The 18,443-nt window shown below is 47.7% G+C and overlaps 1 protein-coding gene across 5 annotated transcripts in view; it reads right to left on the bottom strand.

Annotated features, from left to right (window-relative positions):
- LOC116855138 (solute carrier family 22 member 4) overlaps positions 1 to 18,443 on the bottom strand; it is a 41,338-nt gene that overhangs the window by 10,808 nt on the left and 12,087 nt on the right. For 4 of the 5 annotated variants that reach the window (XM_032837581.1, XM_032837579.1, XM_032837582.1 and 1 more), the window contains exons 2-5: positions 15,002 to 15,105; positions 13,475 to 13,629; positions 4,937 to 5,108; positions 322 to 448 (exon numbers count right to left, since the gene is read on the bottom strand). In XM_032837581.1, coding sequence (XP_032693472.1) covers positions 322 to 448; positions 4,937 to 5,108; positions 13,475 to 13,629; positions 15,002 to 15,105 — 558 coding nt within the window. Of the gene's footprint in view, positions 1 to 321; positions 449 to 4,936; positions 5,109 to 13,474; positions 13,630 to 15,001; positions 15,106 to 16,162; positions 16,233 to 18,443 lie in introns of all 5 variants that reach the window. The other variant, XM_032837583.1, reaches the window with a different exon arrangement.

Below are 18,443 nucleotides of genomic sequence, written 5' to 3'. Positions count from 1 at the left end.
ACTTCATCTGGACATTGAGAAATCACTGGTATGTAACTGCACCAGTGGTATGGAGCAATACCAACATAAAGTTGGAGATAAAACTTGCCAAAGGGAAGGGGGACTAGTATTTAATCAACACATGTTGTAAACTAAGCAGTTTACATATGTGATTGCATCTCATTCCCTCGCAGCCCTCTGAGGTAGGTTTCACGTCAGCACTTCATCATCACAGGGTCTCAAGGACTCACACAGAGCCTGGTGCACAGTGGGCACATGTCACATTCAATTAAAACAAAAATGCATTGCTGACTTTAAGAGGACACATCTGCAAATGCTTACCTCCATAGGATCAAAAATCACCCTTGGGGCAGCTATGTTGTTCATTTTTGCAGCTTTTTGGATGATACTTTCAGCCTCTGAAAATCTTCTCCGGGATATCAACCACCGGGGAGATTCGGGAATAAACCTGGAATAAATTTGTAATTGTTTATAATTGTTCACAATAGCGGGGTTTAATACTAGTCACCGTAAGTTGCCCCCAAGCAATTTTTATTCTGTCAGATTGTAGGTTGTCTATTAAAAAAAAAAAAACCAGGAAGGAGGCCTCATAAGATTTCCATTGATAATAGGAATAAATAGAAGCACCTCCAAGTTTCAAAGTTCTGATCAAATCACAAGGCTGATCATCAGTTGGACTGGAAGACTGGATCAGACAATAAAGGATAACATTAACTATAGGTGCTGTAAGCCAGGGCAGGGGGAGAAAGTCATTTCAAACTTAATAACCAATGTGGCTCTTAAAGAAACACAATCTAGTGTCTTTTCAGTGCATCCATCCCTTGGAGAACTTCTGGTGCCCAGCTGATAATGGTCAGAAATTTACCAAGTAAAGGTGGCCAAGGCATCTGTGCTCTTTGGGCTTTTCTTGTAGTCACAGGAAAAGGTGGAAACGTGGACAGCACCCCCATGGGCTGTCCCTTGACTCTCAGATCCCCAGGACACTGAGTCACCAAATGAGGTTTTGGGAGACAATTTTTTTTTTAAATGTCTAGAAACTTTTTATTACACAGAGTTTACTTCTATTTTTTCCTAATTTTTCTATTTTTTCTATTAGTATTTCTTTTTCTCATACTTATATTTATTTACATATTTTCTATTTTTACTTTTTGCTTCTCAGTATCTCTTAGCCATTCCTCTACCAGCTCTTGTTTTTCTTACCTATCGGTCAGTACTCAGTGATCTGAGAAAATACATCACATGTAGCTGACACAGAGGCCTCCTCTCATTAAAGGGGCTCCTCCAAAGCCTCACCAGGAATTAACCTCAGAGTAAAGCACAACTTGTCAAATGGCCAAGCCTCAACTCCCTTCCCCAGCCTACTAGCACATGGGTTAAAAAAGGAACCAGGGGGATGCCTGGGTGGCTCAGTTGGTTAAGCAGCTGCCTTCGGCTCAGGTCATGATCCCAGCATCCTGGGATCGAGTCCCGCATCGGGCTCCTTGCTCGGCAGGGAGCCTGCTTCTCCCTCTGCCTCTGCCTACCATTCTGTCTGCCTGTGCTCTCTCTCTCTCTCTCTCTCTCATAAATAAATAAAATCTTTAAAAAAAAAAAAAGGAACCAGGTTTATGTCACTTTGGAACATGCCCTTAGTTGGTCCCTGTAGTAACTCTGATGATGTTAGGTCACTGACCTTCCATAATCAGAGCTGCTCTATCCAGGAAAGCTTTCTGCAGGGCTCTAGAGCTGCATTGCCTTATATCGTAGCCAATAACCTCGTTCGGCTATTGAGCTGGTGTAACTGGTGTGAATGAGCAAAGGAATTTTTTTATTTTATTTACTTTTAATCAAAGTATGTGCATGTGGCTAGTGGCTACTGCTTTAGTGCAGAATTAGAGCTCTTGCTTTCCAGCCACTGTGTACTTCACACCTATATCCATGTATACCACACTTCTAATTCTGAGCCATGTCTTTCCTCCACTGGGTTGTTCTTAGAAATACCCTACTTTCTGCCCACAGGCTCTAAGGGCCCTCACGGACCTCAAGTTCCTAATGTTTAGCTGGCTAGACATTGCAAAGCTTCCCCCATGCTGCATCTATGGGCTCCTTCCCCAACCCCTATACATATACTCCATTCACGATTGTGGTCTGTTCTTGCCAAACCTTTTAAAGGGAACTTGAGATATAAAAATCCCCAAACCACCTGCAGGGCTTACTCCCATTTTCAGCCCATGGTGCTCAGGGTGCCATGATTTCTACTTTGGCCATGGCTTTTGTGCTGGATGGAGAATCAAGTCTAGTTGATCATTGTAGAAGTTAGTGGAGCACCAAACAAGGTTACTACAGGCTCTCTGTAGACTGAATTCAGATAGAGCAGGGGCAGGGCATTGCTGGAAAGTCTCTTACACTGAGCGGGCAGCAGGGAGCACGGCAGCCCAAAGCCAACCCCTCATGACCCCAGCCCACTTAGACTGATGAGCATGGCTTCAGGAAGTCCCACCCTCAAGAACGAGGTGTTCATAAGAAAGCTATTTTGTTTTTATAGGAAAATGCCGAGACTGTTGTTAAACTTTTAGGACAAGCACACGGCTTTGTAGTGCCCCTGGGCTGCCCTCTGTCTGGGGCAGTTCTGTCCCTTGTACAGTGTGCCCTCTGTCCCTTGTACAGTGTGCCCACAGCCCAGAGCATTCACAAGCCAGGCCAGAAGGAAGAACTTTCCTTAGGGCAAGGGTAAGTCAGCTCCTCATGGGATGCACTGTCTTTGCTGTAAACCACAGGGGCTGACCTATCAGAGCTGTTCCTTGCGGCAATATTGGGATCCGAAGCAAAGGTCCAGGCCCTAGAAATTAAAATCTTTATTAACCTCTTATAGTCAGTCAGGGCTCTTTTATTTTTATTCTCTCTCTCTCTCTCTGATAGAATTACACAGTAATAAGGTTGGTTATAACATATTATAGAAGTACTGGTCTCTTGGGCCAAAATGACAGCTAGAGCCAGGGATCACAGATTCTTAACATCATTCATCTGTGGAGGCAGAAAATAACCTTTGAATAATCTTGTCTTGTGTCTTTTTTTTTTTTTTTTTTTTTTTATTTGATAGACAGAGATCACAAGTAGGCAGAGAGGCATGCAGAGAGAGAGAGGAAGGGAAGCAGGCTCCTGCCGAGCAGAGAGCCCGATGCGGGGCTCGATCCCAGAACCCTGGGATCATGACCTGAGCTGAAGGCAGAGGCTTTAACCCACTGAGCCACCCAGGCGCCCCAATCTTGTCTTGTGTCTTGAGAGAAACTCTGTTCACGAACTTTGTTTACAACAAATTTAGTCAGCAGGAGAATTGTGGAAGGAGGGTCAGAAGATGTGACAAAGCTGATGCTGGTGATTATGATGATGATCATGATGGCTCTCATTCCAGAAAATTGCCCTGCTCTTATAAACCTGGGGTGCTTCCTTGGAGACAGAGCTGTGGAGTTAATGGCCTGCCCTTATTTACCATAAGGTTTCCTGACCCTCAGACTGGATTGCAGAGGAAACCTCCAAACCAGAGCAGTATCTAACATTTAACACACTGTCTCTCAAATTCCAGGCAACTGAGGGAAAAAGTGCTTTCTCCTCCCAGGCACATCCATGCCAAGAGTTTACACTGAAAAACGATAGCAGTCTTAGACACGATAAAAAGACCGTGACTGGGAGTGGTCCAACCTGAGCTAACTAGTCCAACAGGGCCAAAATGTGCCACCTGTCAGCCTCTAAGGTTGCCTAACAGTTGCGGCAAGATAAAGGACCTTCTGACAAATTCCTAGGCTGTATACAAAGGACAGGACCATGAGGGCGAATCTAAACCATGAGTTTTTAAAAAATGGTCAAAGAGACTTGCATTGTTTGTTAAGTAGGTGGAGATCAAGCAGTTTGGTAAAACTTATCACTGTTGGGAGATTTGATATTGATATCATGAAACCAAAGCAAGAAGAATTAATGAGAGAGAGCAAGAGAGAAAGAGACCCACCAATAGAAGAAATCCCCTTTCCTCTTGCTTAAATATGGGAGGAAAAAAAACCCCAAAACAAAAAAAAAAAAAAAAAAAAAGAAATGGGGAATCCCCCAAAGAAGGTGCAGCTGGGACCTTATTCCATTACTCTAATCTCTTCTCTCACCTGAAAATTCCCACATAATCCCGTTGGGTGAAACTGGGGCCAGTATCTCCAAACTTGGTTAATCCCACACTGATGTGTCAAAATTGGGTGGCAGGATTGAGGAAGGAGAGAACATTTCTCTCATTAAATGAAAGTAATTCTCTCACCCTTCAGGACAAGCAGAGGGACACCTGGGTGGCTCAGTTGATTAAGTGCTTTGGGCTCAGGACATCATCCTAGGATTCTGGGATAGAGTCCCAAATGGGGCTCTTTGCTCAGCCAGGAGCTTGCTTCTCCCTCTGTCTGCCACTCCCCCTGCCTGTGAGTGGTCTCTCTCTGACAAATAAATAAATATTTTTTTAAAAGACAAAGTAGATAAAGAGGCACATCCTAGATGTGAATCACCCCGTGATAGGAAAGTTTGAGGAAATTACATTAATTGAATCCATAAGGAGAAAGAGATTTCCTAGAGAGAGAAAAGTGTCCAAAGAGCAGCATGGGGCAGAGTTAGAAACAACAAACAAAACCCACCAGTACCATCTCCACAAACAACATCAACAACCAACAGCAGACAAGAGTGGGGTGGGCCCCCGCAGGGATGGGCTTCCCGAGAATGGTGCTGGGTGGGACCGTGGAGAATCCGAGGACGGCAGCATGCAGGCCTGCCTGCAGAGAGGCAAACATGCCCTGGGCTTGGAAGCCTGGGCCCCGGCCAGCTCCATGGAGATGAAGGAGATGACGGAGCCCGAAAGAGCGTCAGCACCAGGTGCTGGCTCCGGGCATGCTGGCCCGCGGCAGGGGGCTGTCTGGGACAGAGCCACACTCACCACCACAGCGGGAAGCACAGCACCCCGGGCACCGTCAGCGCCAGCAGCAGCATCCGCCAGTCTCTGATGAAGTAAGCAAACAGGGGCAGCAGCATGTAGCCAACTGCAAAAAATGTGCACACTCCTAACGTAGAGAATATAATACGAACTGACTTGCCAAGAATTTCAGTTCCTGTTCAAAACAAGGGAGGAGTATTAGCATTTTAGCTCACTTTAATATTTGCCGTTTTCTATCATTACCTGGCAGTTAAAAGTTCAAACTACAGTTGCTGGGAAAAGGGGAAAGGCATTTGCCTTTGGGCCCAGAGGAGGTGAGATTAGGGTGAAGGAAAGTGGGAGGCGACCCAAGACTTGTCCCTTCAGAGGATGAGTTTTCATGACATTTTAAAGGAGCCACAGATTTATCTTTTACAGGCTGTCTCAATGCCCAGCCCTGAGAGGTCATCTCTTCTGAGGAGGCCCTGTTTCCAAAATAAATGCCCAGGGTGAGGAGCAGACAGGGTGTCCCGGGAGATGGTGGGGGCTCTTCCAAAGGGCTTTGTGAGGTCACAGTGCATGTAGCCTTTCCCAGGTTTCCCCACTATAAACAGACAGCCATGGGGTCTTGGGAAACAGTGGACAGTTCATAGTTAACAAAGTCGTGTTAGGATACCATTAGCAACTCTTGAGCCCTGAGAAATGATAACTGTGATCCAGCTGACCTGGGAGGTACACAGAGCAGCTGCCCCGCCCCAACCCCTCCGCAGGCACCCGGAGCTGAATTCCCTGCAGCCTCATTGTACCCAGAGATCAGGCCCAGGCAGACACAGTCTATTCAGAACAAGGAAAGAAAGAAGGAGCTATTTTGCAGGCCCAGCAGGTGGCAGGCAGCCCTAGAGTTGGCCACACACCCAGAGAACTTCACAGAGCTTTCCCAGAACACCACAAAGGCCCAAGACTGCTTGGTGGTGTTGGGCCCTGTTTGGGCACAGGACACACAGGTGGCTGTTGGCTCTGGCTCTGCTCAGTGCCACGGGTCTTCCAAAGTAGTGCCCACCTCTTGGAGCTCCTGGTTGCAATGCGGGAGCCCAAGAATAAGCTCCTCTGTTGGCACAGAGCTCCAGGCCCTTTCCAGAACCTACTCTTGGTCTTCCGCCTCCCCGCTCCCCTGACAGATCTGGCCAATGGCAATAGCTCTGCTTTTTGTTTGAGATCAGCCCACCAGTACAGAAAAGTAGCCCAGGAAACACAGAACAGACCATTCAAAAGACCATTCAGTCTTGTCTTTCAGGAGGTATTTTCTCAGTTGTGTTTATATGCCCTGAGCAGAGGCTAAGGAACTAAGGGCTAATTCCAGAGGAGCCGTTTGATTACTAGAGTCCCTGGGTCCACTTATGCAAGATTTTTTTTTTTTCAATAAATACAGCATGGTATTATAAATGTGTTTCTCTTCCTTATGATTTTTATAATAACATGTTCTTTTCTCTAGCTTATTTAATTTTGAGAATACAGTATATGATATATATAACATACAAAATATGTGTTCACTGACTCTATGTTATTGATGTAGGAAATAACGTTAGAGTTCGAAGCCAACAGCCAAGAGAAAATTCTTGAGATGTCTTTGGTGCAAAAAGGTGATTTTATTAAAGCATGGGACAGGACCCATGGGCAGAAAGAGCTGCACCAGGGTCATGAGGAGTGGCCTATTGTATACTTTTAAGTTGTGAGGGGGTTGGGGATAGTGTAAGTCTCTAAGGAATTTGGAAACAAGGTTTCTAGGACATTGAAGGGCTAGCTATTGTTGGGAAAAAGTCATTTATTATCACCTAATAAAACCTTAGACATGAGACCCTTCAGATGTATATCAGTGGGCCATATGCTTGGAAAAGGGGGTGATTGCCAACACATATCTTGGGAGGTTTAGAGGTAAAGGAAATTTCTAAAGGAGTTTTTATATATTAAAGTAGACTTATAGGATCCTGGGTGGGGAAGGAAGGGGTCAGGCTGGGATTGTCTTTCGCCCTCAGCAAAGTATTAACATCGAGGCAGCTGAGTCCCTAGAGGAATGTCCCTCTGCCTGTTTCAGGGACTTGTCAATGGGTTGCAGCCTGTAAGGAAATTTAATAATTTTCCTTCTGCCTTTGTTTCCACATCATCATCAGTAATTCTGATCATTCTGATCAATTCTGATCAACAGTAGGCTATATTAGTATTTAAGTTCAGGGGGAGTCAAAAGTTATATGTGGATTTACGACTGTGTGGGTGAAGGGTGGTCATTGCCCCAACCCCCCATTGTTCATGGATCAATTATACCCAGCTAGTTTCCCATTATCACCGCCTACTTGTTCCTTATCCCCAGCCCATTTCTTCTTCACTCATCATAAATGAGAGGTGTGCCTCAGTGGTTCCCCTCTTGAACAGCCCATTTCTAAAGCCCAGACTAACGGAAATGGCCAACAATGTGTGCTTCTCCCATTCTGGACTGGAGGCAATAGGCCTAACCCCTTTGGGCACTTTTCAGCCTCTCTGCTAATTTCCAAAGACGGGGCCTGACTTCTTTGAGGATCATGAGTTATTTCCAGATCTTTTCTTACCTCAGTAATGGCCCTCCTACCACTCCAGAGGCAGACTCACCATGCCACGTTTCTAAACACTTTGGCTGTCATTATCGTGATGTGGGAATGAATAGGGGGCACTTTGTTCCTAAGCAGAGTTTCAGAAGTGAAGCAGCAGAGGATCTGATTGCGGAAAAGAGCAAGGGACCAAGTGAGAATCTGGTAGAATCGTGAGGGCAGGGGAGCTCCCCACTGCTTCCTTGACCCTGGTAAGAGAAGAGAGAAGAGACACCACTGGATTCCTGGATAACCTCTGTCTCTAAGCTTGAGTCTCAGGCCAGAACAGAGTTGTTCTGACTTTGTACAGTACCCATGGGGGACAGAACCTTTTAAATCTACCCCTCTGCCATTCCGGGGAGCAACACAGATGGTACGACCCCGAAGAGCACCTTGTCAACACGACTTCCTGCCCTCTGACCTTTAGACAACCACCCCTCCTGACACATGATCGTGGTCGTCGTCACCAGCGTCATCTTCCTAGCTAACATTTGTGTTTGAGCCGGTCCTAGACTGTTGACATACATCATCTCTTTGAAGCTTCACAATAATTATGTCAGAATTAAGATTGCTTCTGGGGCACCTGGGTGGCACAGTCGTCTAAGCGTCTTACTCTTGGTTTTCAGCTAGGGTCATGATCTCAGGGTCGTGAGATGGAGCCCCACTTGGGGGCCCTCTCCCTCTGCTCCTCCCCTTTACTCGCTCTTTTGCTCTCTGCAAAATAAATAAATAAATCTTAAAAGAAAAAAAAAAGAACTAATATTACACCTGTTTTGCACATCATCAGCTGAGACTTAAAGAGTTGAAGCAAATTGCCTCAACTCACATAGAGGGAGTAGGTGGGGGTAGTAAGGATTTAAGCCTGATCTGTTTGAACTATGGATACCATCTAGAAAAAAAAATCACCGGGAGGCAAAGACTGGGCCTTACCAAGCAGTCCTTCAGCTGTGATGCCTAAAGGAGATGCTGATGGGAGATGGGGCACGACAGGCCCTCCTTTCAAGAAATGAGGATTTTCTGGGCTAGTCTTTGAACCAACTGATAGCCGACCAGCCCCCTGTGAGGAGCGCTAGGAGAGGAGCCCAGATTCCTGCAAACCTTCCATGGCCTGCAGCTGTCCAACAGATGACAGCAGTGACTTCTGGCTCTGCTGGCTGGGGATACCTGTCCTGGGTTTGTTTGCCCCCTAGGGTTTTGTTCCTAGTAGGTCTTGGTCTGGTTGGGCCTCAGAGTGTCTCTTGGGAATGAACTCTGTCATCTAAGCCTGACAGGCATGTCCTGATCAGGAGTGTTTGTCTATTGTCTGTCACCACCACCTCAATCCAAGTACTCTCTTTGAGATGGAGTGACTCAGAGAGGGCTAGAGTCACTCAACACAGAGATGTTGTAGAAAACATCAACATTGATCGAGGCCCTTCTCTGGTGGTCATCCCAGGAACCACTGGATCCATTCCACAGCAAGGCAGGATGTGCATCTCCATGAATGACCAACAGAGTCCTGCAGCAGACCCCACCAGACCCCAGCTCAAGAAATAAGAAGATGGTACAGTTGCCAGGACCCAGGGACCCGTGGGTTGTGAGTAGAAAGGCCATGTGCAGAGAGGCATATGTAGAGAGCCTCCTCGACGGTCATTTGCTACTAGAGTGATTTTGATAAGTCCTACTTCATGGAGGTCTTTATTACGAGGTCTGAGATACCATGTGTAAAGAGCCTAGTAGAGGATCTGGCATGTGGCAGGTGCTCAGGAATAGCTAATTCTCTATCCTTGGTCCAACAGCTGAAATGTGCTGAATGACAGAGGAATGAAGAAAGTACAGTGTTTTTGATTGAAACACCCAGTGGAAGACAGTAGAACCTCTCTTTGCTCCCTGGAAATACTCAGAACTCTCTCCAAATTAACAGACATTCCTCTACTCAGGCATTCCTCTCTCCTCTCATGAACTTAGAGATCATTCTAGTTAAAAGTGACCCTTGCTATCTTTGCATATATCCCAAAATGCCTTTCTTCACACAGTACAGTGCAAACAAGGGGTGCCAGCAAATTTCTACGTCCTCTTAATGTATTTATATCCCATCTCATTCCCTTGACATCTTTGACATACCTTATAATTCAAACACAATAAGGTAACAGTAGCATTAAAGTAAAATACAAAGAAAGGCAAAAGTTCTGCCCTGGAGGAAAGAAAAAACTATGCAACTGATCCCCTTGAAAAACGTATGGCAGTTCCTTAAATGGTTAAACAAAATTAACATATGACCCAGCAACTCCACTCCTAGGTACATGTCCAAGAGACCTGAAAACACTTATCCAAAAAACACCTGCCCTCAAAAGTTGACAGTAACATTATTTTTGATAGCTAAAAAGTAGGGACACCCCAGATATCCATCAACTGATGTATGGATGAAGAAGATGAAGTAAATCCATTCAACTGAATAGTGGTTCATGCTACAGTACAGCATGGACCATCAAACTGAAGGAAGTCGGTCACAAAGGCCACAGGTTGTATATTTCCACTTATCTGAAATGTCCAGGATAGATAAAACCATACAGACAAAAAGTAGATTAGTGGTGGCCAGGGGTTAAGAAAAGAGAATGGAGAGTCATTGCTAATGGATACAGGGCTTTTGGGGAGGTGATGAAAATGTTCTGGAGCTAGACAGAGTTGATGGTTGTACAACTTTGGAATATACTAATAACCACTAAACTACACATTTTAAAAGAGTGAATAGTATGGTATGCAAATTGTATCTCAATTTAAAAGTACTTTAAAAATATATACGTGACTGAGAAAGACTGCACAATTGACAGAGTTAAATTTCAATTTTGCCTCAGTCTTCTGGCGGGGAGAGTTGTAAAGGAGGATTCCATCAGTTACATCCTTTTGGAAAGGAAGCATGCATCTATTCACCAGAGGAAGCAGAGTTTGAAACAGGTCAGCATGCTGGCACAAATAGTGCACAGGAGGTTGATGTTACGAGTACTAGAAAAATACGGAATTAGTGGATCGGTCAAGACCGGAAGGCAGTTAACTGTGCAAAATAAATTTGAACAAATAGTTACGAGGGCCAAAGGAGGAGCCCCTGGCATTTTACCCAGAAGGCGGTGGACAGCTTCCAGGCACTATTTCTGGGAAATGGTAGGAGATGGTGAGGGGGAGCTGAAGAGCAGGCAAGGTCAGTGTCATTGGTCCTGAGTGGTAATTTCCTCCTAGATCAGCATCTTTTTGCCAGAGTACTCACTACCAGGTGAATCCTCTTTATGTTTCTTTGGCTAGCATTGTTTCTTCCCTCCCTTTTCTTGTCTCCTATGACTCTGGCAAGCTTTACAGTTTTTAAAAAAGTAGAACAAGGAAAGAAAGGATCCATTGCTACATCGTTTTGAAAATGGGAGTAATTCAGTTTCCCAATTTAATGGGAAGTCCCTTAAATTGAGATTATTATCATAGAGTCTTGCCAACCCTGCGCTAGAGCCAGAAGACAAAAGAGAAGGCCCAGACCCCAAGCGTTTCGTTTATTTTACTCAGAACCCAGAATTCACTATTTTAGCCCTGGGACGCCAGAGGGCACTGCTGCGCTGCGGAGAAGCCGGGCACCGCCCAGCGTTGGCACTTCGCGCCCCAACCTTGCCCCGCCTCGCCTCGTCCCGCCCCGCCCCAGGCCCTGACTCCAGAGTCTGCAGTTGGGGGAGGGTGGCGGCACGGGGGAGCCGGTAGGTTTTCAGTGACATTCTTAAATGCCCAAACCCGAGAACCCAACACAAAGAGTCTCATGCAAGAACAAAAACGTGAGCAATTTTCCTAGAGCACAGTGGAGTAAATCAACAGCCAGGGCGGGACCCAGGCTAATGGGGAGCCCCTTGCACCCAGCATCCAGCTCACTGATGGCTTGCTTGTAAATCTGGGCTCCGATGGATCTTGCAAGATCTTCCTTTCCCCTTGGCATGGGGAGCAGGGAGGGGAGCAGGTTGTAGCGCCAGTGCCAGCGCGGGCAGGACTTCCCTGCAGGAGGCCCTGGGTGGGCTTTCCCAGCCTCAGCCATTCCCAGAGGGGAGGTTCCAAGGCCCCCACAAGCATCCCCTGCCCCTGGAAAGGTAGGACTCAATCTTGGCCATTCAGTAGAACCTGGGGGATGTCATACCTGGCACAAACCCTTCCTGCGTCCCAGTCCTAATGATGGGGCTTCTCTGCTGTTTTTCTGCCCTTGCATTTCAGACAGTCCTTTAGGTCCTCCTTAAAGGGGTCCGCTGACCTCAGGCAGAATCCTGTTTTGAGGAGGCCTGCACAGTCCCCTATGTGTCTGTGTCTGTATGTTGGTATATCTCTCTCCAGAGGCAGAGCCACAAATTGGACTTTTTGGGTATAGGGAGGATTACTAGGAAAATATTGAATTAGTGGATCGGTCAAGACAGGAAGGCAGTTAACTGGGCAAAATAAATTTAGATTTATTTAGGAAGATGGAGGCCTGGAGATTTTGCCCATGAGAAGAAATAGGCTTTACTCAGGAGCCCTGTGTCCTTGGGGCCATCAGGCATGAGGAACTTAGAGTTTCCATCCCAAATTCCTCTAGTCCCTCATTTCTAGTGCCACTGGCCTGAAGCTCTGTGTCGTCTACACAAAGGACCTTCTTTAAGAACATCTGGTTCCCCTCCTTCCCCGCAGGGAGAAGAGAGGCCCCCTTCCTGCTGAGGCCCGGCTAGAGAGGGTGCTAGCTGCTGGGCCCATGTGGTTTCAGCATGCTCTCCCCTCCCCCTACCCCCCCGTTCAGACACCTTGGCTGTGGCAAGGAGCTCTTCACAAATGATTACAGGAGCGGAATGTGAGAAATCCCATCTTGGCAACCTCGCGGAGAGTGCACACCTCCTCAACTAAGAGGACACAGCATCTCCAAAGCTAATGAGTCCTTCAGAATCCTAAAAGCAATCAGAATCCATCTTAACAGATTTAGACTTTTGAGACAGGAAGAATTGTTAGACTGACAATAAAAGGACATTATTAATAATTACACTGTGACAGTAGGGACAAACTGGGTCACCACTGAGCTAACAGGGGTATACCATCACACAAGAGATTATGGGAACGGGTGTCTGCTGTCCCAGAGGTGGTCCTCACTTCCCCCCACCCTCAGCTGGTCAGAGAGCAGGTCAGCACAGACAGCCTGTCAGGGGACACTTGCTCCTATGACTGATCCTGGCCAGGCTGCTTGGAGTTCACCTCACTTTCTCCCAGGAAGCTCTGGCGAGGGCCCTGGGGGCCTCCTCATGTCCTTGAGCTTGTGCGTCCCCTTCATGCTGCCTTACACTCCAGAAGCAAGGCTTCAGTGAGGAGACAGGACTCCTATCCACAGAATATGTCGCCCTGCACACAGCTGATGGGCTCTGTGGTGCGCGGTGACTCAGGGGGAGACTAGTCCTGCCCGGTGATGGCGGACCTGGCTCTGAACTTCTGTCCACACCTGCCTCCTCCGCCTGTGTACCAGCCATACCAGCTGCTCTAAGTCCCTCTATGGGCTGTGCACAGCTGTCAGAAACACTTTTGCCCTGGCCCAGGCAGAAGTTCCAGGCTTTCACAACTCAGATCAAAAACCTCTTTAGGTGGTTCCTCCCCCAGCACCCCAACTTTGTGTCTTTCCCAAGCCCTGTGCTCCTGAAATGTGTCTCCATTATTGTGTGGGTAGTTCTGGTCAGCTCCAGCTTCTCTTCACCACCACATTTCAGGGGCAGCACAGAGCAGGCTCCCTGTGGGCACCTGCCATGCCTGTGACCAGATCAAAGATCCTGAGACCACAGCCCCCTGCCCAACACATGTATATCCAAGGCCGATCCTGTTGTAGAAACACAGCCCACGAGTTAAGATGCTCCCTAGGCCCTCTTCAGGGGCCCCCCTTCTTTCTGGGCCTCTCAGAGGGTTGGAAGGAGAAGCTCTGAGGGTCAGAGAACATTCCTACCTAGAATGAAGGCCACCACATAGTTGGAGATCTGGCCCATGCCAACGATGACAAATAACACAGTAAACATCTCCCAGTTGATGGAGAAAATCTGCAGGAAGCTGAAGCCAGTCTGCACAGCCATGGTTGCGAAGAGGATGCTCTTCCTGCCAAACCTGTAGAACATAGCACAGCACATGGCACACGCAGCCCACAGCGGCTGTAACTCCGGGCACGTGGCAAGCCCCGAGTCACACAATGCAGCAGACTTTGTTCCTTTTATTCTGTTTTGTTTTCAGGGCTGTGACAGACTTTTCTCCTTGTCTCGTCCTCCTGAGCTCTTCCCTGGTGATGTCTCAGGCATCCATCTGCCCAGGAGGTGCCTTTAGAGATTCTAAAACTTCTGTAGAGGCCTCGTATCTCAAAAGCACAAAGCAGCTCATGCAAGGTCCCCCTAGAAATCTGGTCCTCAGAGCAAACCACAGGTAGAAGATGCCACCCCATTCTGAAAAATTGCAGATTGCAGAGACATCTAATATCAGCAATATGGGAATTCCATCCATCCAGAATGAAGACCCCTTCTATGGCAGTAGGATTCAATCTTAGCTGCGCTTAAAATTCCCTGGTGCCAAAAAATGCTGGGGCCAGCACCCCTCCCCTGAGATTCTCATTTTCTGGGATGCTGTTTGGGTATTGGGATTTAAACAGTTTACCCAGGTGAGTCTAATGTACAACCAGATGTACACTCTACAGGGAGTGTAGCTCTACACTGTACCCATGATATGGGAGTTGGACTGAGTCTTCATTTCACTTTCAGATAGTGACCAGTGGGTAGAATGGAGCACAGGTGTGAGCAGAACAGTCTCCTACCTCATTTTCCAAAATCAGATCTTGGGCTGCTGGATTTGCATTCCCTTGGGACTTTGTAACAGGAGAAGGGACAGGCACTCCTCCGGGAAACCTTCCCAACACTGCTATTTAGCACTCCCACCTTCCTGCTCTGGTCCCCTTAGAACATTCAGGGGCCAGCATGGTACTTCTCCTGGAGCTGTGGTGCTGTCTCCACTAGACTCCGCATTCCAGGAGGCCCACAACCAGCATGGGTCAGCTCTGCGCCCTTGGGGCCCTGGCAGGGGCCTGACCCCCAGCAGCAATGTGGGTACCCACTATCTGGCCCTTACTCTGTAATGGACAGATCCCCTGTGATCTAAAAGTTAGGGGTCGGATGGGGAGGCAGTGGTGATGGCAGCACTGTATTTATTTGAGAGGTTTGGTGCAAAAAGGACTGGCTTGCAGTGGGGCCATTGCCTTCTCCTGACCATTGGCCAAAGCCCTGGCAGGGCGAGTCTGGGAAAAATGAACAAAAGAGGTTCAAGCAAGGGACGGAGAGACCAGAAACCATGAGACGTCATGGCTCTTCCTTTTACTGACTTGTTGGGGTCCTCTCTTTCTCTGGGGAGAAATACCATCAATTCATTCCAACCCCAAGATAGGCAGTGAATTGACAAGGGGCCCTATTGCACCTTTCCTCCCTCCCAGGCTACTTACCTGTCAGATAGCTGCCCGGACACAAAGGAGCCAAGGAGCACGCCCACAAAGAACAGGGAGGAGGTGAGGGGTGTCTTCCAATCATCCTCACACACTAGACTCCACTGCCAGGGAAGACAACATGAAGTGTGAGCCCAGCCGTCCAGCCGGTCCAGTCCCAGCCCAGAACTGAGGGAGTATTCGCATGGCCCGCTGGAACGGGCTTTCTCCTCCTTGAGACAGGCTATTGACTTTGTGCTGAGAGCAGAGACCTCATAGCTCTGGCCTTGACACCTCACTCTGCCACTTACTAGGGCAAGTCACTGTCCTCCCTGGGACCCACCTTCCTCTTCTGAGGGTAAGGGACAGCGATACCTCAGCTCTCTGCTTGCCTCCCATATTGAGAAGCTAGCGAGGCCATGGCTGTGACTGGTGACCCTTGAGCTGTGAAGCAGTGTGAAGCAAGGTAGTATTTCTGCCTCAGAAGGCATCCGAGCCTGGAGGGAAGGTGTTGGAAACTCCCCAGGGGCAGGGCAGAAGGCCTGGTCGCTTGGTCTAGGCATAGAAGTTTCCTCTGCCTTGGTGAAAAGGGCAAGTGGTCTGTGATGATATCTTCTGAGCTGACTCCTGTAGAAAACCCTCTCCTCCCTGCTCCATTCACACCACAGGCCAAGCTCTGACTTCCAGGGCCCACTGGGTGGCGGGGGTCAGGGTGGGTAGCTACACCTCTCCAGCGCTCTTTATCTCCCCCAACACTCCTCCACACTCCTTCCCACCCAGCCTTCCTAGAAGGGTGGTTCCTTCTGTTCCCCAGGGCCTGTGGGCTGTTGTAGCCCTAACAAGTCCCTGCTGGTGGATCTGTAAAATGAGGGCTTCAACACAAACTTCAGTTCTCAGCTCTTTAGTTAAGCCAAGTCAGCAGAATCTCAAGGGAGGCTGCAAACATTTCCAAGTGTGTTCAGTGAGCTCTCTCTCTCTCTATATATATATTTCATTATATTATATATATCCATATAGACATACATACATACATACATAGACATACACATACAAACATACATACATACATACATACATACAGGTACCAACAAATATTCTGAGGGCTGTGGATCAGGAGATTGCTGTATGTAGCAAGATGATTCCGTTTAGTGGAAAAAGTCCCTTCCTCCTGCCCAGTCCCACCTGCCCTCGGGGGTGATGCAGCTTCCCTGACATTCGTGAAGCAATTCAGTTCTTAATCCTCACAGCTCCCCTGAAATAATAGATTCAAAAATGAATTCGCATGTTTATATCACACTTCACTCTGTAGCAGAGAGAGGTGTTTAGAAGGACACAGACCAGAGAAAAGTGTAAAACAAAACGTTAAGAAACGAGGGCAAGCAGCACAGGGGAGGAGGGACTGCAAAATAAGCAAGCCAAGGGTAAGACTGACAATCAGTTGTCCTGCCCAGGGGCCTGCCTGCTTGCCAGGTTCCAAGGATTCTAGTCATTCAGCTCACATGATCCCCATTTTATGCAAAGTGTTAAACTCATTCTGCAAAAGCTAGTTTTTCTAAGTACTCAGACTTGAGAGAAGTCTCCCCCTGTATACTTCCTTCCACTAAGAGGTCATGCCATGATGTTGAGGGTAATGTCCTTGAGAACACCCCCGTCCTAAAGACAATAACAAGATTCATGAGGCCGCCTCTCCTGGCACCCACAATGCTGGCTCCAGGCAGAAGGCCTAAGCACAGCTCTGCAGGGGAAAAACACAGCAGGCCAGGCGATTGACTCTCTAATCCTCAGGCACAACCAGAGGACGCACCTGAGACCATGCCCGGAGTATGGTTGCTTCAACTGAGGTTCCTGAATGGGTTTCGGGGGAAAGGGCACAAACCCTCCAAAACTGTATGACCGGATTCAGGTGCCCTGCTGCACCATGGGTCAGCAAGCATAGGCAGGACATGCACCTAAAGTAATGGCCACACCCTTCCAAAAAATCATGGGCCGAAGTGTCAGAAAAGAGCTTGGAATCTGCCCCAACAGACAGAGAGATTAGGGACTGAGACTCCAAAGCCTCATAATATGTTGTTTTGCCTGTTTTGTATTGGAGTAAACAGGCTCGGGCACCTGGGTGGCCCAACTAGTTGAGCACTGGACTCTTCGTTTCGGCTCAGGTCATGATCTCAGGGTTGTGGGATCGAGCCCTGCATCAGGCTCTGTGCTGGGCATGGAGCCTGCTTGGGGATTCTCTCTCTCTCTCTCTCCCTCTGCTCCTCCCCCCGCGCTCACGCTCTCTCTCTCTCTCTCAAATAAGTAAATAACTTAAAAAAAAAAAAGGAGTAAACTCAGGCTCTGAGACTAGTGTTGGTCTGATGTCATAGCAAGTACATAGGCTTGCTAGGTACCAACTCAGGCCTCAGAACTCAATCTTTACCCATGTTATGCTTCGAGCAAGAACTCCAAAGGACAGACAAATGAGCTTATTAAATACTATCCACTACAAGGAAGATGCTAGGACTGGGGTGAAAAACCTTTACCACAGCCTTTAGCGCTGGGCAGAGCTGAGAAAATCTCATGTGTGGTAGGGGTATCCATGTGTCTATTATCCACTGTCACCATTCCATTTGCAGTCAAGCAGAAAAGCTCTTCCAAAGAGAATGTGTTTTCCTTTGTAGGTTTTTTGAATATTTATTCTGTCAGGATTTTGCCTTAGGGTAGGATAAATAAGACTTGAAGACAGAAAGGGAAGAAGACTGTCAGATGTGGAAGCAGGGATTACATGGCGTGGATAGTGAGCAGGACTGGTTACTTAATTTGCAGGCCCACTGCCATGTGAAAGTGCAAGGCCCTTTGCTCAAAAATCATGAAGAATTTCAAGACATCAGCAGCAGGGCATTACAATCAAGTGTGAGGCCCTTGTGACTGCATGGTTTGCACGCCCATAAAGATGCCCCTGTAGTGGATAATAGAGTGGGAATGGAGTAGGGCAAATTCTGAAGTGGGGTGCTGGGAAGAATGAGATATGGGCCAGCTCCCCATTGCTCTCCTACTGGACCCTATGCAACCATGGCCCTAGGTCCCTCTGCCTCCCTGGAAAGGGCCCCAGAAGGCCCCCATCGGCATCATGTGGCACAGGAGATAGCCATGTGCAGCCACCTGTTCCAGGTGGGTGCTGTTGGATTTTGGAAATCCTGCTCATACCCAACAGAGGGAGGCAGCTGATGTCATGGCTACTAATGGTTGGTTCCAAGGTTAGGTCGTCTCTTGAGAACTTACTATGCCCAAAAAATCTTGTTGGAAAGCTTCGAAGGATGGGAATAGGACACAGGCTTGGCATACAAATTCCAGCTGTAACTCATGGAAGGCAGCTATGCTCACCACTATACCACCAACGCTAGCTGTAACTCATGGGACTGGAGTCTGGTAAATCAGCTGCCAGCCTGAAAAAGGCCCCTTTTCTCCATGGGGTTATTCTAGTGAA

This window comes from Lontra canadensis, unplaced genomic scaffold (assembly GCF_010015895.1).
Source record: "Lontra canadensis isolate GAN:19392208 unplaced genomic scaffold, GSC_riverotter_1.0 scaffold99, whole genome shotgun sequence".
Lineage (NCBI taxonomy): Eukaryota > Metazoa > Chordata > Mammalia > Carnivora > Mustelidae > Lontra > Lontra canadensis.
The sequence above is the reverse complement of the archived record's forward strand: the minus strand, read 5'-3'. Positions and strand labels throughout refer to the sequence as shown.